The sequence below is a fragment of the Sebastes fasciatus genome, chromosome 2 (genome assembly GCF_043250625.1).
Source record: "Sebastes fasciatus isolate fSebFas1 chromosome 2, fSebFas1.pri, whole genome shotgun sequence".
NCBI classification, from domain to species: domain Eukaryota; kingdom Metazoa; phylum Chordata; class Actinopteri; order Perciformes; family Sebastidae; genus Sebastes; species Sebastes fasciatus.
In genome coordinates this window covers 1,604,436-1,622,369 of record NC_133796.1, presented here as the reverse complement: position 1 = coordinate 1,622,369, position 17,934 = coordinate 1,604,436, and the positions used below count along the sequence as shown (strand labels likewise).

At 45.4% G+C, this 17,934-nt stretch overlaps 1 protein-coding gene across 9 annotated transcripts in view; it reads right to left on the bottom strand.

Moving 5' to 3' along the window:
* Positions 1 to 7,567: 7,567 nt before the first annotated feature.
* The window catches only part of vps13c (vacuolar protein sorting 13 homolog C), a 79,833-nt gene continuing 69,466 nt past the window's right edge, over positions 7,568 to 17,934 (bottom strand). For 3 of the 9 annotated variants that reach the window (XM_074657175.1, XM_074657199.1, XM_074657204.1), the window contains 2 exons: positions 15,685 to 15,799; positions 14,640 to 15,610 (listed from right to left, as the gene is read on the bottom strand). In XM_074657175.1, the coding sequence (XP_074513276.1) occupies positions 15,128 to 15,610; positions 15,685 to 15,799 (598 nt within the window). In that variant the 3' untranslated portion in view covers positions 14,640 to 15,127. Of the gene's footprint in view, positions 8,301 to 8,651; positions 9,676 to 9,804; positions 9,889 to 10,540; positions 10,665 to 10,841; positions 10,934 to 11,970; positions 12,681 to 14,638; positions 15,611 to 15,684; positions 15,800 to 17,934 lie in introns of those variants that run through there. The other 6 variants (XM_074657184.1, XM_074657216.1, XM_074657193.1 and 3 more) reach the window with 5 other exon arrangements.

Below are 17,934 nucleotides of genomic sequence, written 5' to 3'. Positions count from 1 at the left end.
AGTGTGTGTGTGTGTGTGTGTGTGTGTGTGTACGTGGGAAGTGAGTTGTGAAGCGAGAGAGAGAGAGCGGTGGCGACGACGGGAGTGAGTAACGTTATTGACTCCGGCCCAAGCAGGAAAAGTTAACAGAGTTTGGTTTGTCCGTTCTGGGCTACTGTAGAAACATGGAGGACTCCATGAATATCTATGTAGATATAAACGGCTCATTCTAAGATCACGGAAACACAACGATTCTTATAATCAGGTGATTACACACTAAAGAAAACATACTTATTAATATTATATTCCACCAGAGCAGCAGCACGGACGCCGTCCCTCTGGACCAGATCCCGGTCTCGTGGCCTTCGTGAGGCTGCAGCTCAGAAATGAGAGAAAATGATTTCCAGGTTTGTTTCTGATCCTGAACGTGTGTCAGATCTGATTTAATGAGTTAAACCTCCAGTAGAGAACAAACACTGTGACTCACTGCTGTCTCCTGTTAAACTCGACTTTATACAGCAATAAAAAACCTGCAGCTCCAACAACAGGAGCAACATTAAACAGAGAGCTGCAGTCAGACCATCCGCAGGGATAAAGTACCTGTTATAGGACTCTTAGACTGGTTTAAGACCAGTTAAAAAGGCAAATGAAACCAGTCTGTCTCAACAAAGAACGCTGACCAACTGGAAGAACAGGAGAAGATAAAGAAGACGTGGAGTTTGTATTAATGTCTTTTTTATCAGAAACAAAGGAAATCATCACTTCCTGCAACAAACGCTGGAATCAGGGGTCGAGGTAGGGGTCGAGGGTGGGTCGAGGGTGGGTCGAGGTAGGGGTCGAGGGTGGGTCGAGGGTGGGTCGAGGTAGGGGTCGAGGGTGGGTCGAGGGTGGGTCGAGGGTGGGTCGAGGTAGGGGTCGAGGGTGGGTCGAGGTAGGGGTCGAGGGTGGGTCGAGGGTGGGTCGAGGGTGGGTCGAGGTAGGGGTCGAGGGTGGGTCGAGGGTGGGGCGAGGGAGGGGGCGAGGGAGGGGGTGAGGGAGGGGTCGAGGTAGGGGTCGAGGGTGGGTCGAGGTAGGGGTCGAGGGTGGGTCGAGGGTGGGTCGAGGTAGGGGTCGAGGGAGGGGGCGAGGGAGGGGGTGAGGGAGGGGTCGAGGTAGGGGTCGAGGGTGGGTCGAGGTAGGGGTCGAGGGTGGGTCGAGGGTGGGTCGAGGGTGGGGCGAGGGAGGGGGCGAGGGAGGGGGTGAGGGAGGGGTCGAGGTAGGGGTCGAGGGTGGGTCGACGTAGGGGTCGAGGGTGGGTCGAGGGTGGGTCGAGGTAGGGGTCGAGGGTGGGTCGAGGGTGGGTCGAGGGTGGGGCGAGGGTGGGTCGAGGGTGGGGCGAGGGAGGGGGCGAGGGAGGGGGTGAGGGAGGGTCGAGGTAGGGGTCGAGGGTGGGTCGAGGTAGGGGTCGAGGGTGGGTCGAGGGTGGGTCGAGGTAGGGGTCGAGGGAGGGGGCGAGGGAGGGGGTGAGGGAGGGGTCGAGGTAGGGGTCGAGGGTGGGTCGAGGTAGGGGTCGAGGGTGGGTCGAGGGTGGGTCGAGGGTGGGGCGAGGGAGGGGGCGAGGGAGGGGGTGAGGGAGGGGTCGAGGTAGGGGTCGAGGGTGGGTCGACGTAGGGGTCGAGGGTGGGTCGAGGGTGGGTCGAGGTAGGGGTCGAGGGTGGGTCGAGGGTGGGTCGACGTAGGGGTCGAGGGTGGGTCGAGGGTGGGTCGAGGTAGGGGTCGAGGGTGGGTCGAGGGTGGGTCGAGGTAGGGGTCGAGGGTGGGTCGAGGGTGGGTCGAGGTAGGGGTCGAGGGTGGGTCGAGGTAGGGGTCGAGGGTGGGTCGAGGTAGGGGTCGAGGGAGGGGGTGAGGGAGGGGTCGAGGTAGGGGGCGAGGGAGGGGGTGAGGGAGGGGTCGAGGTAGGGGGCGAGGGAGGGGTCGAGGGAGGGGGCGAGGGAGGGGTCGAGGGAGGGGGCGAGGGAGGGGGCGAGGGAGGGGGCGAGGGAGGGGCACACATTAACAGGTTTGTGAATCCAATAAGATAATGGAGGAACACATGCTGGGTTACTGACCGTGTTACCTTCACTGACACAACAATAATCTGAAAGGTGAAGTCAGACTGAAAACTGAAGAAGAAGAAGAAGAAGGAGAAGTAAAGTAAACAGGAAGCTCTCTGTCACTGACTAACACTGAACGTTTGATTACAGTGAACGCAGCTCTGCTGTAAACACTCTGAGGCCTCAGCAGGTCAGTGAACGCCTCGCCGTCTGCAGACAGATGTCACAGATGTTACGGACTCGTCCTGAAGACAGAATCAGAGGTAAAGCACGGTGCTGGTAGCAGCAGATCACGAGGAAGCGATGAGGAGGAAACAATGCAGAGGACAGAGTGACGCTCTGCTATCAGATGACCCGGTTGAACTGAGGAGGACAGAGGAGACAGTTGTTAACACATTAGCAACAAGTGAAGACAGAGACATGCCTCAGGATTCAGAGGGACAGACACTCCCTGAATACCTGAAATACAGCAAGAGAAAGACCGGGTCATTCATAGTACTACTGCAGAGGTACTACTGCAAAGGTACTAATGCAGAGGTACTACTGCAGAGGTACTACTGCAAAGGTACTAATGCAGAGGTACTACTGCAAAGGTACTACTTTAAAGGTACTACTGCAGAGGTACTACTGCAAAGGTACTACTGCAGAGGTACTACTGCAAAGGTACTACTGCAGAGGTACTACTGCAGAGGTACTACTGCAAAGGTACTACTGCAGAGGTACTACTGCAGAGGTACTACTGCAAAGGTACTACTGCAGAGGTACTACTGCAGAGGTACTACTGCAAAGGTACTACTGCAGAGGTACTAATGCAGAGGTACTACTGCAAAGGTACTACTGCAGAGGTACTAATGCAGAGGTACTACTGCAAAGGTACTGTACTGCATCGCGTGTGTTCAGAGAGGTAAAATCACCAGAGCTATCAAAGTTAACGTGATAATAACACGTTAATGCAAACCCGTTTTAACGCCACTAATTTCTTTAATGCATAAACACAACTTAGCAGCTCAGTTTTAAAGTTAGAGTGAAGATCCTGGTATCACCTGAAACTATAAACCTGATGAATCCATCAGTACCAACCATGTCAGACTAGCTGGCCTTGAAGGAGGTTAAATAACGCTCCAAACTTAAGCTACATTTTGGCGAGGAAAAACTGTCATTTCCATTTTCAAAGGGGTCCCTTGACCTCTGACCTCCAGATCAGTGAATGTAAATGGGTTCTATGGGTACCCACGAGTCTCCCCTTTACAGACATGCCCACTTTATGATAATCACATGCAGTTTGGGGCAAGTCATAGTCAAGTCAGCAGACTGACACACTGACAGCTGTTGTTGCCTGTTGGGCTGCAGTTTGCCATGTTATGATTGGAGCATATTGTTTTATGCTAAATGCAGTACCTGTGAGGGTTTCTGGACAATATCTGTTATTGTTTTGTGTTGTTAATTGATTTACAATAATAAATATAAACATGCATTTTGCATAAAGCAGCATATTTGTCCACTCCCATGTTGATAAGAGGATTAAATACTGGACTGATCTCCTTTAAGGTTCATTTAGAACAGATAAAAAATGTGCGATTAATCACGATTAATTATGGACAATCACGCAATTACTCATGATTAAATATTATAATGGATTAACAGCCCTGTATAAAATACAATGTATTGTTATATTCATAGTTAATTAAACCACCAACGGTATATAAAATAAGTCAAATGAGTTCTGCTGCAGCCGGATAGAAACATGTTACTGCATCAGTGATATTAATCCAACAGTATAATGTATACTACTGTTTATACTACTACTGTTCCAATAGAACCCGACTCTGAAGAACCCGACTCTGAAGAACCCGACTCTGAAGGTCACGACTCTGAAGGACCCGACTCTGTTAGACCAGGTTTTATTTCCAGTAGATGATGAGGTGTTTCTGTTTTCTCCCTCATGTCCTGTTTTCCTTCCTCTGGTGTTGACTGATCTGAGCTCAGTTTATAATCACCACACAGCAACATGTTCATCAGGTTCAGGTAGATTACAGGATGGGTTTCATTCTCCAGGTGTGTTCTCAGACAGGTGATGATTATTTCCTCCTGCACCAACAGGTTTTATATTTTATACTCAGTACAGTACAGTGTGTACATTAATACAGTCTGATCTCTTTACCACGTTAATGTTTGACAGACTTCAGGTCAGTTACTGATGAAACTCAGACTGAGCTACTAATTCAAATAAAAAAAAGTTATTTATAAACTTTTCAGTGTGTTTATTTTCTCTACCTCCATCTGTTTTTATTTTCTCTACCTCCATCTGTTTTTATTTTCTTCACCTCCATCTGTTTTTGTTTTCTTTACCTCCGTCTGTTTTTATTTTCTTCACCTCCATCTGTTTTTGTTTTCTTTACCTCCGTCTGTTTTTATTTTCTTCACCTCCATCTGTTTTTGTTTTCTTTACCTCCGTCTGTTTTTATTTTCTCTTCCTCTGTCTGTTGTTGTTTTCTCTACCTCCTTCAGTTGTTGTTTTCTCTACCTCCGTCTGTTTTTAATTTTCTCTACCTCCGTCTGTTGTTGTTTTCTCTACGTCCGTCTGTTGTTGTTTTCTCTACGTCCATCTGTTGTTGTTTTCTCTACCTCCATCTGTTGTTGTTTTTCTCTACCTCCGTCTGTTGTTGTTTTCTCTACGTCCATCTGTTGTTGTTTTCTCTACCTCCATCTGTTGTTGTTTTCTCTACCTCCGTCTGTTTTTATTTTCTCTACCTCTGTCTGTTGTTTTCTCTACCTCCGTCTGTTTTTATTTTCTCTACCTCCGTCTGTTTTTGTTTTCTCTACCTTCGTCTGTTGTTGTTTTCTCTACCTCCATCTGTTTTTTATTTTCTCTACCTCCGTCTGTTGTTGTTTTCTCTACCTCCGTCTGTTGTTGTTTTCTCTACCTCCATCTGTGGTTGTTTTCTCTACCTCCGTCTGTTGTTGTTTTCTCTACCTCCATCTGTTGTTGTTTTCTCTACCTCCGTCTGTTTTTATTTTCTCTACCTCCGTCTGTTGTTTTCTCTACCTCCGTCTGTTTTTATTTTCTCTACCTCCGTCTGTTTTTGTTTTCTCTACCTTCGTCTGTTGTTGTTTTCTCTACCTCCGTCTGTTTTTATTTTCTCTACCTCCGTCTGTTGTTTTCTCCACCTCCGTCTGTTTTTATTTTCTCTACCTCCGTCTGTTTTTGTTTTCTCTACCTCCATCTGTTTTTATTTTCTCTACCTCCATCTGTTTTTGTTTTCTCTACCTCCATCTGTTTTTGTTTTCTCTACCTCCGTCTGTTTTTATTTTCTCTACCTTCGTCTGTTGTTGTTTTCTCTACCTCCGTCTGTTTTTGTTTTCTTTACCTCCATTTTTTGTTAATTTTCTCTACCTCCGTCTGTTGTTGTTTTCTCTACCTCCGTCTGTTGTTGTTTTCTCTACCTCCGTCTGTTGTTGTTTTCTCTACCTCCGTCTGTTGTTGTTTTCTCTACCTCCGACTGTTTTTGTTTTCTCTACCTCCGTCTGTTGTTTTCTCTACCACTGTCTGTTGTTGTTTTCTCTACCTCCGTCTGTTGTTTTCTCTACCTCCATCTGTTGTTGTTTTTTCTACCTCCGTCTGTTGTTGTTTTCTCTACATCCATTTGTTTTTATTTTCTTCTCTTCTTTTAGTTTTTGAGGGTTTTGGAGACCAACTTCTAGTTAAATTTAATTATTGAGACAAACTTACTGATTAAATTATTGATCGTTTCATGTTTTCATTGTTCATTTATTGACCAACTTCTTGCTTTTCTTCTTTCTCTGACTCTTTCTATTTAGTTGTTCTTTTTCTTTTCTCTTTCATACATTCTTTTTATTACATTTCTTATATATATATATATATATATATATATATATATATATTTGTGTGATTTCTCCTTTTATATAAAACCATATTGTATGAGCATGTTGAAGGACCTGAGAACATTTTCAGAGTTAATAACTCTGAGCTGTTGGAACTGACAGATGATGAATAACGAATCGTGAACTTTGTTCTTCGCGTGTTCGTGTTTTAACCTGCTGGATAAAAACGTCTCAAACTGACCTTCACTCATCGGTAACTGATGGCGTTCGGACGCGTGGCGATGACCTGCGATGAGTTCTCACTTCCTGTCTCGGCCGTGTAGGAACAGGAAGTCGTCAAAGCGTTGTCAGGGAAATCATAAATCAGCGTGTTTCTGTGGAGACAGGATGGGCTGAAGGTTAACCAGCTGACGGAGACGTCCTGAAGTTTAACCTGAGAGAGGAAGCTGAACCTTCATCGCCATCGGACACGGGACGACACGGTAACCATGGTGACATGACAGGATATTATGGTCTGTAATAGACACAGACATTCAGCAGGACGATGAGCCTCCACAGGGGGGAGACGGAGAGCTGAAGGGGAGGCAGAGTGAATCCTCCTCTTCTTCTTCTTCTTCATCACTCAAACGTTATGTTGATGTCATTCAGTGAGTCTTCATCATCTCTGATGTCATCACAGTAAAACATCCATGAATACACCAGAAATACTCACCATGCTTCATCAGTTTCCTTCAGTATCACAGTAAAATAATAATATAATAACAGAGTATGATTTCAGTTTACTTTTTATGGGGATATACTTCATAAAAATTACTATTGACTTGGTTTATACTGACAAGTATACAGAAAACTCTAAGTATATTTGGCTTATACTGCTCGATGGACTTGATTCACTTGTAGTTCACTTCATAGTTTAGTTGCAGTACAAAATACACCTTAGATGTAAACTAGTTGTGAACTCAAAGTTTACTATTCTAACTAGAAAGTGGGCAATTTAGTCCCAAGAAGTATCGATGTAGTTCACTTACAATTATACTACTAGTACTTTGATATTAGTATACTTACTACACAAAGTATACTTGGGAAATATACTACATGGACTTTAAAGAGAACAGAGACGTGTCTGTGAAGAGAACAGCATCTATCTGATTAGCAACAACGTTTATCACTTCCTCCATTTCACAATAAAAAGTCAAATTTCAAACTGAGCAGATACGTTTTATGACGGAGTATCAGGAACACATGAAGGAAAAAATAAATCTGAGATTTCGAGAATAAAGTCATAACTTTACGAGAAAAAAAGTAATAATATTAAGAGATTAAAGTCAGAACTTTATGAGAAAAATTGCGTATTACGAGAAAAGTCATAACTTTATGAGAATAAAGTCGTATTATTAAGAGATTAAAGTCATACATTTAAGAGAAAAATGCCGTAACTTCACGAGAAAAAAGTTGTATTATCAGAATAAAGTCGTAAATTTACGAGAAAAATCATAAATTTACGAGAAAGAAGTCGTAATATTACGAGAATAAAATCAAATTTACGGAAGTTATGAATTCATATCTCTCGTAGTATCTGGACAGTCTTTCGAGCTCCGTCCGCCTGAAGATGTTTTGTGAACACAGATGGTGATGTCTCACTCTGATCACAAAGTAGAGTCCAGCAGACGTCATTTAATCTTTAGAGACATTTATTCAGCTTACATGTCTTTTTAATTATTATAGTTAATCATCAATATCAGACAAAAACAGACTTTTGATTACAGCAAAGATCATCAGAATAAAAGTGAAACAGATGTAAACTCTTCAGGTAAACAGAATCTGAATCCTGTGACGTCATCTCAGAGATTTTAGTGTTTCTATTCTCTTCTGAGATAATTAGATATTAATAAAGCTGCCGGGTAATTATTATTATCACATCTGTGTATTTCTGTGTAAGATGAACGACAGCAAACATTCATCATTGACGCTGATTATTGATCATCGTTTTTAGTGCAACTCGTTGTTTTTATGGCTTCGTCTTCATGTGACAGTGCAGCCTGCAGGCAAACCGCAGGGACAAGAATACCCCAAACCCTTCAACTGATGAGACTCCAAATAAGAATACAAATACAAATAATAAAATAAAAATGTAAAGTGAAATAAAACAAAATGAAATAAAATAATAAAAACTTTTCACCACATTTATATTCATGTATAGATATTTAAATCATTCAATAACAATCACATGACTCCAGCGACCATTCCATGAAGGGTTTTTACCCAGAATGCCTCACAGCATCAGGACTATGTAAACATTCAAAATAAGAGCGAGATTAAACCCACAACCCTGCTGACTCAGTTCCACCTTCAAAATAAGAGCGTCCAGTAGAAATTAAACCCACAACCCTGCTGTCTCAGCTCCACCTTCAAAATAAGAGCTCTAGTAGAAATTAAACCCACAACCCTGCTGACTCAGCTCCACCTTCAAAATAAGAGCTCTAGTAGAAATTAAACCCACAACCCTGCTGACTCAGCTCCACCTTCAAAGTAAGAGCGTCCTGTAGAAATTAAACCCACAACCCTGCTGTCTCAGCTCAACCTTCAAAATAAGAGCGTCCAGTAGAAATTAAACCCACAACCCTGCTGACTCAGCTCCACCTTCAAAATAAGAGCTCTAGTAGAAATTAAACCCACAACCCTGCTGACTCAGCTCCACCTTCAAAGTAAGAGCGTCCTGTAGAAATTAAACCCACAACCCTGCTGTCTCAGCTCAACCTTCAAAATAAGAGCGTCCAGTAGAAATTAAACCCACAACCCTGCTGACTCAGCTCCACCTTCAAAATAAGAGCGTCCAGTAGAAATTAAACCCACAACCCTGCTGCCGCAGCTCCACCTTCAAAATAAGAGCGTCCAGTAGAAATTAAACCCACAACCCTGCTGACTCAGCTCCACCTTCAAAATAAGAGCTCTAGTAGAAATTAAACCCACAACCCTGCTGACTCAGCTCCACCTTCAAAATAAGAGCGTTCAGTAGAAATTAAACCCACAACCCTGCTGTCTCAGCTCCACCTTCAAAATAAGAGCGTTCAGTAGAAATTAAACCCACAACCCTGCTGACTCAGCTCCACCTTCAAAATAAGAGCGTTCAGTAGAAATTAAACCCACAACCCTGCTGTCTCAGCTCAACCTTCAAAATAAGAGCATTCAGTAGAAATTAAACCCACAACCCTGCTGTCTCAGCTCCACCTTCAAAATAAGAGCGTTCAGTAGAAATTAAACCCACAACCCTGCTGACTCAGCTCCACCTTCAAAATAAGAGCGTTCAGTAGAAATTAAACCCACAACCCTGCTGTCTCAGCTCCACCTTCAAAATAAGAGCGTTCAGTAGAAATTAAACCCACAACCCTGCTGACTCAGCTCCACCTTCAAAATAAGAGCGTTCAGTAGAAATTAAACCCACAACCCTGCTGACTCAGCTCCACCTTCAAAATAAGAGCGTTCAGTAGAAATTAAACCCACAACCCTGCTGACTCAGCTCTTTGGCTCTTTGGACGGATTTTGAACTGGAAATCATCTTTACTGTTGATTAATATAATATATAATTTATATATATATATAACGTATAATAAAAAAGGATTCATATTTCTAATAAAGATCAGCAGTGGACAGGAAGTGGGTGTGCTGACAGGAAGTGACCTCACTGTTGGTTTTTCAGGTTGAGGAAGCGCTGTGACTTCTGTCTGGCCATGCGGTGCTGCTGCTGCGCCACCTGAGCGTCTGATATGGCCACCTGCAGCTTCTGTAGGTAACCATGGTAACCAGGTCAAACATGAAGGAATTGTTATTGTATTATTATCATTCATATTATTCATATTATTCATATTATTCATATTAATAATAATAATAATAATAATAATGTTATTATTACCTGAGCACAGTTTGAGTCTCTGAGCTGAACGCTCCTCACCGACTCCTGACCGTCTCTCTTTGGCAACTTCAACTTCTGATGCTCCTGAAACAGACAGACAGTCAGACAGACAGAGAGACAGACAGTCAGAGAGACAGAGAGACAGACAGTCAGACAGAGAGACAGACAGACAGACAGACAGACAGACAGACAGACAGACAGACAGAGAGACAGACAGACAGACAGACAGTCAGAGAGACAGAGAGACAGACAGACAGACAGAGAGACAGAGAGACAGACAGTCAGAGAGACAGTCAGAGAGACAGAGAGACAGACAGACAGACAGAGAGACAGAGAGACAGACAGTCAGAGAGACAGAGAGACAGACAGACAGACAGAGAGACAGACAGTCAGAGAGACAGTCAGAGAGACAGAGAGACAGTCAGAGAGACAGAGAGAGAGACAGTCAGAGAGACAGAGAGACAGTCAGAGAGACAGAGAGAGAGACAGTCAGAGAGACAGAGAGACAGACAGACAGAGAGACAGACAGAGAGAGACAGACAGACAGACAGACAGACAGTCAGAGAGACAGAGAGACAGACAGAGAGACAGACAGACAGGAGGACAGACAGTCAGACAGTCAGAGAGACAGACAGACAGACAGACACAGAGAGAGAGAGACAGACAGACAGGAGGACAGACAGTCAGACAGACAGTCAGACAGTCAGAGAGACAGACAGAGACAGACAGACAGCACCTTGCAGTAGATTTTCAGTTCAGATCCCGTCACAGCTGGAGGACGATAGAAGTTCTCAAACAAACACTCCCACTCTCTGTTGAAGTGACCCACGAAGTCGATCTCCTTCACACACAGAACCCTCCTACAGGACAACAACGACAACAACGACAACAACAACAACAATAAATAACACAGAACCCTCCTACACAACAACAACAATAAACACAAACAATAACTAATAGTGTAAAACAATAACAACACAGACGAACAATGAAGAGCCGTGTGAGCAGAGCCCCGTCGGGCCGCTGAGGGGTCGTACCTGTTGGTGACGATGATGTTGGTCTTGCGGTGTCCAGGATACGGACAGTGATCTCTGAACACTTCACCATCCAGCTGTTTGATCTCTGAGCGCTGCAGAGACAAACACAGGATGCTCAGACAACAGAAAACACACTAACACACTCCTTTATATCATATATATATATAATCTCTCTCTATGTGTTGATGGTGAAGGAGATGTTTGGACGGAGGTTTTAGAACTCTGAACTCACTTGAAAAACAATGATGTGTTGAATCCCTGTTTCAGTTTCAGTTTCAGTGTAACGAGCAACGTGACCCAATTATAGTTTTCTCTCTATTGTTCTGATTCAAAATTAAATTATTCAACAAATATAGTTTCAGGGGAACGAAGGCTGAAGGTGATGAGGTCACGGTGTCAGCTGGAGGCTAAGCAGAGCAAAGCCTGGAGGCTAACGCTAGCAGTGGGCTAACATTAGCTGGAGGCTAAACAAAGGAAAGACTGGAGGCTAACACTAGCAGTGGGCTAACATTAGCTGGAGGCTAACACTAGCAGTGGGCTAACATTAGCTGGAGGCTAACACTAGCAGTGGGCTAACATTAGCTGGAGGCTAACACTAGCAGTGGGCTAACATTAGCTGGAGGCTAACACTAGCAGTGGGCTAACATTAGCTGGAGGCTAACACTAGCAGTGGGCTAACATTAGCTGGAGGCTAACACTAGCAGTGGGCTAACACTAGCAGTGGGCTAACATTAGCTGGAGGCTAACACTAGCAGTGGGCTAACATTAGCTGGAGGCTAACATAAATGATGCTAATATTTAGCCTTCTGCTAACAGCAGCTAACGGCTCACGTTAGCTGCTGTTAGCAGAAGGCTAAACTATTAGCATCCCTTTCTCTCCGTCTCTGAAACGCTTCTCTGATGTTGTCCGACTCTCTTTGTGACTGACTTTAGGATAGTTAACTAGAGACATCCAGAGAGGACAGCGCCGGGTCACGGTCCCTCTGCCTCACTCCTCGCCGCCAGGAGACCACTTCCCCTGCAGTCGTCTCCAGCGGCGTAGCGGTCTAATCTGGTCCCGCTGGTTCATGTGAACTTTGTGAGTGACGGCACATGTTGACAGAAACGAGGATGTTCTTCAGACGTTGGTTAAAGTGTGAATAAGGAATGTAGTTTTATTAAACTTCAGGTTTGAACACAAGCGTTACAGACGTCTCCCACTCCGTTACTGCTCACACACACAGAGTTAAACAGAGTCAGAGGTCAGAGGTCAGAGGTCATGCATAATATCAGTTCAGACTGAATTATACAAACGTCACAACGACAGAAATATTAAATATCATATATTCATATACACATTTTGAATGAATTCAAAGGTGATGCTACAATCTTTTACAAAAATATTGCAAAGATCTACCGGCGGTAACACACCCACGGCCTGTTGGATAATTAAATTATGAATGGTTATAAACAGAAACTATCATACAAACTGTTAAGAGTTATAAACATAAATAAAATAAAGCTCTTCAGTATTTCAGAAATAAAAAGCAGAAATCTAGAAAACAAAGTAATAAAACGGAGAGCTGAGTGTAAACATGTTTGAGGTATGAGAGAAAGATATTGGTTTTGGCATGCATAGAATTATCTCAGCACAATATTTATAGATTAACGTACAGTATAAATATCAATATTCATAGATCAAAGTATAATTAACAATATTTATAGATTAATATAGAAATTACAGTATTTACAGGACGAAACACTAAAGCTGTCTGAGACGGAGGGAATATAGTTTACAGTCTTTAAAAGCACTTGAATGATAAAGTTGATCCATTCAAACCCTGTTTATTCCTCATCAGGCTGCATGTGACACAAACACAAGAAGAAGAAGAAGAAGAAGAAGAAGAAGAAGAAGAAGAAGAAAAAGAAACAACTGGTTAGAGGCAGAAATAAGAAAAATCCACAAAGACGGATACTATAGTTTATTTATATAGTTTATAAAAGAGATGCTCCGCAGAGACCTTTAGGTTATTATGTCTTAAAGGGCAACACACACCGACAGTGACGAACCTGACTATTAAACCCTGACTACTGCTCCAGGAACCGACTACTGTATCCTGACTACTGCTCCAGGAACCGACTACCGTATCCTGACTACTGCTCCAGGAACCGACTACCGTATCCTGACTACTGCTCCAGGTACCGACTACTGTACCCTGACTACTGCTCCAGGAACCGACTACCGTACCCTGACTACTGCTCCAGGAACCGACTACTGTATCCTGACTACTGCTCCAGGAACCGACTACTGTACCCTGACTACTGCTCCAGGTACCGACTACTGTACCCTGACTACTGCTCCAGGAACCGACTACTGTATCCTGACTACTGCTCCAGGAACCGACTACTGTATCCTGACTACTGCTCCAGGAACCGACTACCGTACCCTGACTACTGCTCCAGGAACCGACTACCGTACCCTGACTACTGCTCCAGGAACCGACTACTGTATCCTGACTACTGCTCCAGGAACCGACTACCGTACCCTGACTACTGCTCCAGGTACCGACTACTGTATCCTGACTACTGCTCCAGGAACCGACTACTGTACCCTGACTACTGCTCCAGGAACCGACTACCGTACCCTGACTACTGCTCCAGGAACCGACTACTGTATCCTGACTACTGCTCCAGGAACCGACTACTGTACCCTGACTACTGCTCCAGGAACCGACTACCGTACCCTGACTACTGCTCCAGGAACCGACTACTGTATCCTGACTACTGCTCCAGGAACCGACTACCGTACCCTGACTACTGCTCCAGGTACCGACTACTGTATCCTGACTACTGCTCCAGGAACCGACTACTGTACCCTGACTACTGCTCCAGGAACCGACTACCGTACCCTGACTACTGCTCCAGGAACCGACTACTGTATCCTGACTACTGCTCCAGGAACCGACTACTGTACCCTGACTACTGCTCCAGGAACCGACTACTGTACCCTGACTACTGCTCCAGGAACCGACTACCGTACCCTGACTACTGCTCCAGGAACCGACTACTGTACCCTGACTACTGCTCCAGGTACCGACTAGTGTACCCTGACTACTGCTCCAGGAACCGACTACTGTACCCTGACTACTGCTCCAGGAACCGACTACTGTATCCTGACTACTGCTCCAGGAACCGACTACTGTACCCTGACTACTGCTCCAGGAACCGACTACTGTATCCTGACTACTGCTCCAGGAACCGACTACTGTATCCTGACTACTGCTCCAGGAACCGACTACTGTACCCTGACTACTGCTCCAGGTACCGACTACTGTATCCTGACTACTGCTCCAGGAACCGACTACTGTACCCTGACTACTGCTCCAGGAACCGACTACCGTACCCTGACTACTGCTCCAGGAACCGACTACTGTATCCTGACTACTGCTCCAGGAACCGACTACTGTACCCTGACTACTGCTCCAGGTACCGACTAGTGTACCCTGACTACTGCTCCAGGAACCGACTACTGTACCCTGACTACTGCTCCAGGAACCGACTACTGTATCCTGACTACTGCTCCAGGAACCGACTACTGTATCCTGACTACTGCTCCAGGAACCGACTACCGTACCCTGACTACTGCTCCAGGAACCGACTACTGTATCCTGACTACTGCTCCAGGAACCGACTACCGTATCCTGACTACTGCTCCAGGTACCGACTACTGTACCCTGACTACTGCTCCAGGAACCGACTACTGTACCCTGACTACTGCTCCAGGAACCGACTACTGTATCCTGACTACTGCTCCAGGAACCGACTACCGTATCCTGACTACTGCTCCAGGAACCGACTACCGTACCCTGACTACTGCTCCAGGAACCGACTACTGTACCCTGACTACTGCTCCAGGAACCGACTACTGTACCCTGACTACTGCTCCAGGAACCGACTACCGTACCCTGACTACTGCTCCAGGAACCGACTACCGTACCCTGACTACTGCTCCAGGAACCGACTACTGTACCCTGACTACTGCTCCAGGAACCGACTACTGTACCCAGAACCGACTGTTGTACCCCGACTACTGGACCCAAGTCTTTACCTCACTTCTGTACCCGACTACTGTGCCCCCACCAGACTACTTTATCCCAACTCGACTACTGTACCCGAATCCAACAACTGGATCCAACTACTGGACCTCCACTATCTACTCTGCCTGACGACGCTGCTGGTGTGTGTAGCACCTAAAAACCCGGGTCAGGACCACTGAGAACCGCTTCTATTGAACTGTTTTGTGTTTTTCATTGTAAATAAAAGACCCCCGAAAGTTGAACACCTGAACTGATGCTGCTGATGCTGCTGATGCTGCTGATGCTGCTGATGATGATGATGATGATGATGATGATGATGATGCTGCTGATGCTGCTGATGCTGCTGATGCTGCTGATGCTGATGATGCTGATTCTGCTGATGCTGCTGATGCTGCTGATGCTACTGATGCTACTGATGCTGCTGCTGCTGCTGCTGCTGCTGATGCTACTGATGCTGCTGATGCTGATGATGCTGATGCTGCTGATGCTACTGATGCTACTGATGCTGCTGCTGCTGCTGCTGCTGCTGATGCTACTGATGCTGCTGATGCTGCTGATGCTGCTGATGCTACTGATGCTACTGATGCTGCTGATGCTGCTGATGCTACTGATGCTACTGATGCTGCTGATGCTACTGATGTTTCTGACCTCTGGAGGGTCGGCTGTTTCTTTAGACCGAGCGCCTGACTGAAGCTCAGAGACTTCCTGTTAGGAAGTGACATCATGGTTTGGTAGAAACAGAGTAAAAGAGTGAAAGTGAAACAAACCTGAAAGAGGTCGAAGCCCTGCGACTCCGTCAGGTCATACGGTCGGATGATCCCGTCCTCCCTGATCAGACGCACCGGTCGCAGTTTGGTCACTTCCTCTGTGGACTCCGCCACTCTGACATCACAACACACAGAGACACACACACAGGTTACAACCCAGTGACGGTGAACGATGACAGCCAACCATCACATCTACTCTAAAACAATACTGATCACATGATCGGCTGACACGGTTCAGTCTGACAGACGCTCCTCAGGGTTCAGTAGCCCATTTAATATCTGTAAATTAAATAAAAGTGTGTCTGTGGTGTAAACCGGAGCTGAAGCAGGTTCATGTTCAGTGCACAAGATGCTGTTAGATGCTTCTGTCAGGTGGGATATCTCACCTTTCATGACCTCTACAGTGACAGCATGAAACAGTAACGTTCAACAGGTTATCAAGAACTGACTGATGTCACATGACAGATGGACCCTCCACACAGAGGAGGAGGAGGAGGAGGAGGAGGAGGATGAAGGTCACTGAGGCAGCTGGGAAATGTTTCAGGAACAGAAGCAGGTTGTCGAGGCGACGACTGATTTATATAAATGTAAAAATGATTTTTTTTTCAGCTCGTCAAATGATCCATGCGATCAAGTAGTTGTTGTTGCAGACGTGATTCTATCATAGCTGTAATATTAGAATATAAATAGAGCCTTTATTCTGACTGACTTTACTGAAGGATAGTTAACTATAGACATCCAGAGATTTATACGCCCTCAGTTTATCTTTACAGCGCTGCCGTTGGCCACCGGCCCGCTGGTCGGACGCAAGGCTGCTCTCTAACCGAGGACAGCGCCGGGTCACGGTCCCTCTGCCTCACTCCTCGCCGCTAGGAGACCACTTCACTGGGAGGAGAGCAGGCGTTAGCTAACCAGCTTGTCCGGAGACTGAATCAGGAGATAGGTGTGTCGTCCCAGCTCTAGTATTTACACACAGTTTTACATATTTTGTAGTATTATTTACAAATATTTCAGAGTAGTGAAGTTTTCTCTCTGATGCAGCCGTTAGTATTTCTCTGAATCATCGTGTCAACCAGGAAGTTAAACTCAGGAAGAACCATGTGATCATTCAGTCAGCCAATCCCTGAGGAGAGACCAGGTGATGCTGGAATTACGTTTCCGAGAAGCTTCGCGGAAAACGTCTCGGTGGTCCTGCACAGAGCAGGGGCTTATGGGTAACCGTGTGTCTCCAGAGGAGTCGACACATCCTACAAATCTCAACAACTCGTCGTGCGCTTCGAGCGAGCTGATTGGTTGATTCAGCTCGTTGGGAGACGGGTTCTAAACAGCCACGCTAATGCATCCGTGTGACCGGCGTGCACGTTGGCCTACGTCAGAGGTCAGCAACCTGCGTCTCTTCAGCTCCTCTCCAGAGGCTCCCTGTGGAGGTTTAAACATGGAAATGAATAACTGTTTCATTTTTATTTATCATTGTTGTAGGTCTATGGTACGACGGGACGACGGAGTATTAGGAACACTTTGAGGAAAAAATCAAAAAATCGGACATTTAGAGAAAAAAGTCGAAATATTATAAAGTAGTAATTTTACATGTTATTTTCTTTTTTTCTTGTAAAGTTATGACTTCATTCTCGTTATATTACGACTTTTTTCATTTTTTCATTTGCTCCAGACAGATTTGGTATTTTTTGCCTAAAATGGCTCTTTTGATAGTAAACGTTGCTGACCCCTGACCCCTGACCCCTGGCCTACGTGAATGAACGTGAGTTTACACGCCGCCGTTGTCCATCAGCGAACTACTCTCTGTGTCTGTTTGCTGCAGCTGCTCATCAGATTCCTCCAGAAGACGGATGTGAGTGTGTAATTTAATTCAAGTGTCAGGTGACTCTCCTCAGGGGGGCGTGGCCTCTCGACTCACGATGCTGCAGCAGGCGGAGAGGGGGCGGGGCTTACCGAAGGGGGGGGGCTACGAGCTACGAGCAGTGTTAGAGTGATGGACGGTGTGAGCATGACTCAGTCCAGGAGACGATGGATGACGTTTTTATTTTGTGACACGATGCAGCGACTTACCGTCTCGTCTGCTGCACAACAAACATGCAGAAATACACAAACTGCTGCACGTTAAAGCTCGTCTCCTTCAGCTCTCACTTCTTCTGGATGATGTTCAAACTGATCGTGAACCCCCATAATGAGAGGTTTAATGAGACGGACAGACTTTACATGAGCAGTGATGAAGGAGCTGAGCTTTAACGT